At 49.6% G+C, this 7,731-nt stretch overlaps 1 protein-coding gene across 1 annotated transcript in view; it reads right to left on the bottom strand.

Annotated features, from left to right (window-relative positions):
• EPB41L3 (erythrocyte membrane protein band 4.1-like 3) overlaps nt 1-7,731 on the bottom strand; it is a gene marked incomplete at both ends in the record, with an annotated part of 18,210 nt that overhangs the window by 3,518 nt on the left and 6,961 nt on the right. The window contains 3 exons of the mRNA XM_008941317.1: nt 2,308-2,405; nt 4,016-4,168; nt 7,292-7,379. Of these exons, the coding sequence (XP_008939565.1) occupies nt 2,308-2,405; nt 4,016-4,168; nt 7,292-7,379 (339 nt within the window). The remainder of the gene's footprint in view (nt 1-2,307; nt 2,406-4,015; nt 4,169-7,291; nt 7,380-7,731) is intronic.

Here is a 7,731-nt window from a genome sequence, read left to right as displayed (position 1 = left end):
GGTCTACGATTTGGGTCTACAAGTTGGGTGGACAAGTCGGGTCAACAACTTGGGTCAACGAGCTGGGTCAACAGGTTGAGTCCCTAAGTTGGGTCTCCAAGTTGGGTCAATTAGTTGGGTGGACAAGCTGGGTCAACAACTTGGGTCAACAAGCTGGGTGAACAGGTTGAGTCCCTAAGTTGGGTCAATGAATTTGGTCTCCAAGTTGGGTCAACAAGTTGGGGCTCCAAGTTGGGGCTCCACGTTGGGGCGCCAAGTTGGGGCTCCAAGTTGGGTCAACGAGCTGGGTCAATGAGTTGGGTGGAAAACTCAGGTCAACAACTTGGGTCAACAACTTGGGTCAACAAGCTGGGTGAACAGGTTGAGTCCCTAAGTTGGGTCAATGAATTTGGTCTCCAAGTTGGGTCTCCAAGTTGGGTCATCGAGGAGTTGGGTCAAGGAGTTGGGTCAAGGAGTTGGGTCAAGGAGTTGGGTCAAGGAGTTGGGTCAAGGAGTTGGGTCAAGGAGTTGGGTCAAGGAGTTGGGTCAAGGAGTTGGGTCAAGGAGTTGGGTCAAGGAGTTGGGTCAAGGAGTTGGGTCAAGGAGTTGGGTCAAGGAGGTGGGTGGACAAGTCGGGTCAACAACTTGGGTCAACAAGCTGGGTCAACAGGTTGAGTCCCTAAGTTGGGTCAATGAGCTGGGATTCCAAATTGGGTCTCCAAGTTGGGTCAACAAGTTGGGTCAATGAGTTGGGATTCCAAGTTGGGTCTCCAAGTTGGGTCAACGAGTTGGGTCAATGAGTTGGGTCAACGAGTTGGGTCAATGAGTTGGGTCAACGAGTTGGGCAGAAAAGTCAGGTCAACAGCTTGGGTCAACAAGCTGGGTTAACAGGCTGAGTCCCTGAGTTGGGTCTCCAAGTTGGGTCAACGAGTTGGGTGGACAAGTCAGGTCAACAATTTGGGTCAACAAGCTGGGTCAACAGGTTGAGTCCCTAAGTTGGGTCTCCAAGTTGGGTCAACAAGCTGGGTCAGCAAGTTGGGTTTCCAAGTTGGGTCTCCAAGTTGGGTCACCAAGTTGGGTCAACAAGCTGGGTCTCCAAGTTGGGTCAACAAGTTGGGTCCCACTCCCCACCCTAACTCTTGCCCCATGGCTCTGCAGTTACAGGGGATCAAAGAAGGATGAGCTCTTCCCTACAGGCAAGAATCACTCGGTTCCTCCATGGGTGAAAATCAGATTTAGTGTTTTCTAATCACCCAAATGTACAAAATAAGGTGTTGCTCCTCTCAGGCCCCTGCTGAAATGTAGCCCTCATACTTCAAATGTGAGATGGTGCTGTTCTGCTGGGGACAGGGAGTGCTGAGCAGCATTCATTCACACTTTTCGGGTCAGAACCTTCCCATTCTCTGTATTTTGGCTATGGGAGTTTGCTGAAGCAGCCATCCTGCCATGGGGTCTATGCTTTAGACACTGGATTTCCATTAAAAATCAGAAAACACCCACAAAACCCACCCTCAGTTTCTTCTGAGGTATTCTGCTGCCCAGACTGGATTTTCCCTGAACTGCCAGACAGCCTGAACCTCTCGTTTGAAGAAAGGAGATAAAGTTTTCAGTCCTCCCAACATCTCAGGAGGGGTTTTCAAGTGCTGGACACCTTCTCAACACTGTTGGAAATCTCACCCTTTTGGGATTCTTTTGTTAAAATATCCCCTTGCTGACTATCAAACCAATGACAGCATTTATTCCTCTATCCCAAACTTTTCTCAGGTCTTTTTAGCAGCAAAATTCCTCAGTAACAGGAAATTTACAGCTCCAGATGGGCTGTTCTGGGTGACCAAAAAATACCCCACCGACTGCTGTCTCTATTTTTGTACTTAATTAAATATAAATCTCTCTTTTTTTTCCCCAACACTCACCCACATCCCCCCAGTAACTTTCCATAACAGTTGTCCTCCCTTTACAAGCAGAGGTGCAGCAGCGTCCTTCACCTCTTTAATTCCAGCAGATGATCATGGCACAGATAAAGCAAAAGGATTCACTGGGATCTGAAGGGTGGTTTGAAAAATTCAGTGGCTCCCTGAAACATTCAGTGGCTCCCTGAAATATTCAGTGGCTCCCTGAAATATTCAGTGGCTCCCTGAAATATTCAGTGGCTATCTGAAACACCACCAATAACCTGGGGAGGACAATTTTGTGTTCTGAAGAAGCAACCACTTTTCCCTTGGCTGCTCAGAGACACCTCGTGACCAAAAAGACACTGGGGATCTGAAGGGGGTTGTCTCTGCTGGTCTCTTCTGGTGGGTTTTGTGTTAGGAGGAGAGGTCCACCTACCTGAAGAACGTGTGGTGCTCAACACACACCTTCCACAAGCGTTTTGCAGCTCGGTGATTTGGCAACTTAAACCCAATAGTGCTTTCAAACTGCTCAAACTGGGGAGGGAAAAAGAAAGAAGCATCTGTCTGAGGCTGTGTGTTCCATTTTAGATGGTCTAAAGAGGTTCATCTTCCTTCTCCTGTATCAGCTCACTGCACTTGTGTAAGCACAGACCCACCTGTTCTACAGGAGGGAGCTGGGAGTGTCCACCACAGACTGGGTTGGGTTGGAAGGGACCTTTCAAGGTCATCTTGTTCCAATCCCTGGCCATGGGCAGGGACACCTCCCACTGCATCAGACTGCTCAAGGCCCCATCCATCCTGGCTTTGAACCCCTCCAGTGGTGGAGCATCCACAGCTTCCCTGGGTAACCAGTTTCAGCCTCTCACCACCCTCAACGTGAAGAACTTCTTCCTAATTTCTAATCTAAATCTCTCTTCTTTTAATTTGAACCCATTACCTCCCATCCCATCACTACAAGCCCTTGTAAAAAGTCCTTCCCCAGCTCTCTGCTGTGATTTGCCACCAATCAATCACATGGATCATCAAATGGGATTTGGGAAGAGACTGTGCTGATGATTCTGCCTAAGGAGCTATGACCTGGTCACAGGGTCAGCCCAGCAGAGCTCACCTGGGCTTCAGAGGTGGGGAGCTTGAGGGCAGGCACTGGGGACATCAGGGGGCAGTTTGTCTCTTTATTGTTTTAAAAAATCAAACTCCAGACTGGGAAGCTGGTTACTAAAACTGTGCCTGCTGAGAGGCAGGTTTGTGGATTTTGGTTTAGGGCTCTAAAAAAAAAAGGCTCAGGCCCTCTGGGGTTGGGTGGGAAGCCCCAGGAGATGTCCCAGGTCACTGGTGAAGTCAGTGCTGGAGATGTTGGCTCAGGACTCCCAGCTGCCACAGGGCATCAACCCAGAAAATCCTCAACCCAGCTGATTTCTGTCCTGCCACACAGCTCCAGCTTCTAAAGTGGTTATGGGTTTGCCCATCCCAGACCCATTACTGCACCAGCACTTAAAAGGGAGACACTTCCTCACTTGGGGGGGATCCTCCTGGGATTTCTCCCAAGATTGATCAGTTGTCTGGCCCCTGGGTTAGTGCAGCTGAAGCCCTGAGGTAGGGATGTGCCACGAGAGGGCACTCACTGAACGAGACTGCCCATTGCCTTCTCCAGAGCCAGGCCCGGAGCTCCTGCAGGGCTCCTGCCCCCTGGGGGGACCACAAATGCTCAATGATGGATTCTTGACTCCACCCTTGGATTTCTGCTCTGACTCCAGCTAGTCTGGCAGGCTTGTAAAATGGGGTTATGGGCTGTCTGCATCTCTTGGTGGCTAAGATGGATGGACACTGATTTAATATACAACCTGATGGTGGCTAATGAGAGCTCTGTGACTTCAAACCCCAAAGTTTGGATAATAGGGCTGAGCTTGCCACGTGCAGATGGCCATATTTATTCTTTATCTTGACACAGAAAAAGATTCTACCCCATATTATAAATATTCACCTCATCTTCCCTAAGAAAATCAGCACAAATTCATGTAAATGGAGATAGAAAGGGATAAAAATGGAGAGGAAAGTTAAAGGCTTGTGAGACACGACAACAAATCCATGAGAGCACAGATCTTTTGAAAAGGTTCATTCACTGAGGAGTGCCAGGGTGCCCTTACCTCCCCTGGTCGGATTTTGATGTAGAAATTGTTCCTCTTGTAGGAAATTTTCAAAACCTTTGGCCAGGCAAATCTGTTTATTCTCAGCCTGTCTCGATATATCAAGAGACCGCTCGCACAAACTCCCAGCATGATTTCCACTCCTTCAGAATCCTGGGGAAAACAAAAATAAACAATAAGCCAGGCACTTGGGTGAGTGTTTCCCTGCAGTTTGAGAGGTTCTTGTGCCTGGTGTTTCCATCTGAGCAATGTCTTTTTAATGCACCAGCTGTAGTGACCTGGTTTCTGAGCCACCCCCTCCCTCCCTGCGCCCGGCAAGGTCGGGCAGGCTGAAAGAAACTGAGGGTTGTGTTCCCTTAGAGCTCACAAAAAGGTGGGGGGAAAGTTTAGACCTTATTAAAAGGAGAGTATCAGCCACGTAGCACAAATTTTGTTACAACAACCACAAGAAGTGTTACCAGCATAGACCCCAGACTGAAAGGAAGTAGGGCAGCACCTAAATTTCCTCCTCCCAGCGTCACTCAGCTCCATGACTAACCCTCCTGAGTCCTCAGGCAGATTTTTGTCTGTAGTTTCTCTTGTTTTTAGCTGGTTTGCTCTCTTTTGTAAAGCTGTTGTGCCCATGCTCACTGTTTCCCCTTGGAAACGACCCTCAGAAGCTGGGACACTGGAGCAGAAAGGCTGTTTGAGAAGTGCCTGTGCCACCACCCGTGTTTGACAGGGAAGCTGTGGGTCAGACAGGTCAGTGCTGCAAAAGATTTGGCCAGAATCCTACCAGAACATACCCAGAAATATGTTTGATTCAGTACAAGGGATGGGCTCCTCCTTTACAAGCCTTCAAATAGTCTAAACCAAACCTACAGAAATTCTTCCAAGTACTAATACAGCCAGAGGAAAGAAGAATCCACCCTAAAGCATGGAAGTTCTTTGATAACTATTTTAAAATAACTTAAAGCTATGAAAGTCTGACAACAGAATCTAAGAAGATGTCACCCTACAATAAGCATGAAAAGAATTCATTGTTCTCCTCTGTTTTTCCCAACAGGCCAACTTTTGGGCACACAGTGATTGGATCTTGAGATGAACACAAGGGCAGGATGAAAAGCCTATGGCACAGCTTGAAATTCCCCCCAAATTGCTTTAAGATCAGAGGCACAACATAGACTTAGTGCCAGAGTGTCAGAAAACACACCAACAGAGGATGTGTGTTCCAGCAGTGATGGTGCCACCACCTAAAGGTAGATTTTTGGTGCAGTCCCCACCCCTGGAGGGGTTTCCAAGCCGTGGAGATGTGGGGTGAGGGACACGGGGCAGTGGGGACCTGGCAGGGCTGGGGGAAGGGTTGGATCTGATGATCTGAAAGGTCTCTTCCAACCAGAACAATTTGATTCAACTCAATCCAATTCTATTCTGCTCTGTGAGAGACTGAAATGAAACCTGGGTAGAAGACCTGGGCTTCTTCCAGGAGCCATGTGGTTACACAGGCAGCAATCTGCCTGCTGCAATGTCTGAGGCACGAGATGTGGAGCAGCTGAATGGGGGTCTCCAGCAGAGCAGTGACATCCCAGGGGACACATCTGCCTGTCTGAACCCAAATTCAGAGGCCAACAAGCTTGAGGAGCAGCTGGTGAGCCCAGCATCTGCTGAACACCTGGCACAGCCCTACCAAACTGATGGTCACAAAGGGACATCTGCCAGGGTGTGACTTCAGAGAGCCATCCCCAGGGCTGCTCCTCCACCAGACCTCACTGGCAGACCCCAAACTGGACATCCCTGGTCATGCAGAGTTGACTTTTCCCACCTTCAGCTCAGTTGCCAAGACTGCTGAAGTTCCAAGCTTCTGAAGCCACAGGAAGACCCAACGTGGCTCCTGCTGGAGCTCTGGGACACTGAGAACATCACTGCAGAGGGAGGTGGGTTTGTCTACCAGCTTCTATTGCTCTAGGGTTCTTTCCACATGAAAACCAGAAGAGTGAAACTGGAGATGAATGGTGTTGAGGAAAAAAAAGTAGAATGGCCACCTCAGGCTCCAAGGAGACCTTCTGGTCGCCTTCCAATAATTTGAAGGGGCTTAGAAGAAAGATGGGGACAAACATTTAGCAGGGACAGGACAAGGGGGGATGATCTGAGACTACAAGAGGGAGATTTAGGCTGGAGAGAAGGAAGAAATTGTTGATGCTGAGGGTGGTGAGATGCTGTCCCAGGCTGCCCAGAGAGGTGGTCACTGCCCCATCCCTGGAACCATCCCAGGGGAGGTTGGTGGGGCTCTGAGCACCCTGCTCTAGCTGCAGGGGAGTTGGCTCAGATGACCTTGAAAGGTCCCTTCCAACCCAAAGACAGGGTGGCAGTGGCACCTCCTGCTCCAGCAGTGCCCCTTCAGCCACAGCCAGATCTCTCCTCTCCAGCAGGAGACAAAAGGTGGCCTTGACTTCCCTAACACGTGCACAGCTCCTGCAGAATGCCCCAGGGACAGGGCTGCAGGAGCTTTCCACAGCCAAGCTGCAGATTCATCTCAGCTCCTGAAAGGATCTGTGGAGCACAAGAACAGGCTCACAGTTCTTTGACCTCTAAGAAAATGCAGCACTCTCCCCCAGCTCAGGAGTCTTCTGTTCAGCACTCACTGGCCAAGGAGGCTTGTTAGCCACAAAGACATTAACATCCATTTGCCTTGCTTGGAAGAGTGAAGAAAAATATAGTAATTATTTAGGAAAAGACCCACCAAAAAGCAGGCAACCAACACAAAGCTGGTAGGTGGCTGTCCCAGATCACAAGAAGAATGTCCATGTTTTATTCCTAACCTGCTGATGACCAGAGAAAGGATCTCACCATGGGAGAAGGTTGCCAGCAGAATTATTGCCCTTCCAGCCAACGACCACACTTCAGGAGCAAAGACCAGTTGGTCTCTTCTCCATTACTCTCAATTTAATTAAGGTTTTCAGCACAGCTAAATGATTGCTTGGAAGTTCTCTGTGGTGTTCCAGCTGATCTGTTTATCCAGTTAAGATCCCATAGTTGGCTTTATTAAATTGGGAAATGCAGCTGAAGGAAATGACCACTCTCCAGACAGCTCCCAACACCCTTCCCCAACACTCTGTCCATTCAACACCTTCCCCAAGGATTTCATGGTTCCATCAGCATGAAGGGTTGATGTGGACACGTGGTTTATCCCACCAGATGCCTGCCTCAGAAGAAGAATGGATGAACTGAGGACTTCATGCAGACCCCAGGACTCTGCAGCAGGAGGAAGGTGACCAGTGAGAGATGCAGAGCAGGTACCTTGGCGTGGTGGAGATCCACTCCATACATGGAGAGTTTTTTGGCATTCTCCAGGAAATGCATCTCAGCCTCTGCAGGTGTCATTCCCCTGAGGAAGAGAAACCAGTTCTAGGGTCAGTGTTAAGGGAAGAGAAGCCAAAATACAGTCCAGGAGCTGGAGAACAGTTGCAGCCTGTCAGAGCTACAGCCACACCTCTCAGGTAGGTGGGCACCAACCCAAGCTCTGACATGGTTATACCAGGTCCAGGGAGGTTCTCCTGCCCCTCTGCTCTGCCCTGGTGAGGCCACCTCTGGAGTACTGGGTCCAGTTCTGGGCTCCCCAGGTCAAGAGAGACCAGGAGCTACTGGAGAGAGTCCAGTGGAGGCTGTGGAGATGCTGAGGGGCTGGAGCATCTCTGTGCCAGGACAGGCTGAGAGCCCTGGGGCTGCTGAGCTGGAGA

This window comes from Merops nubicus, unplaced genomic scaffold, assembly GCF_000691845.1.
Source record: "Merops nubicus isolate BGI_N331 unplaced genomic scaffold, ASM69184v1 scaffold15395, whole genome shotgun sequence".
In the NCBI taxonomy this organism is placed as follows: Eukaryota; Metazoa; Chordata; class Aves; order Coraciiformes; family Meropidae; genus Merops; species Merops nubicus.
Note: the sequence above shows the minus strand (reverse complement) of the source record. Positions and strands in the feature narration are given on the sequence as shown.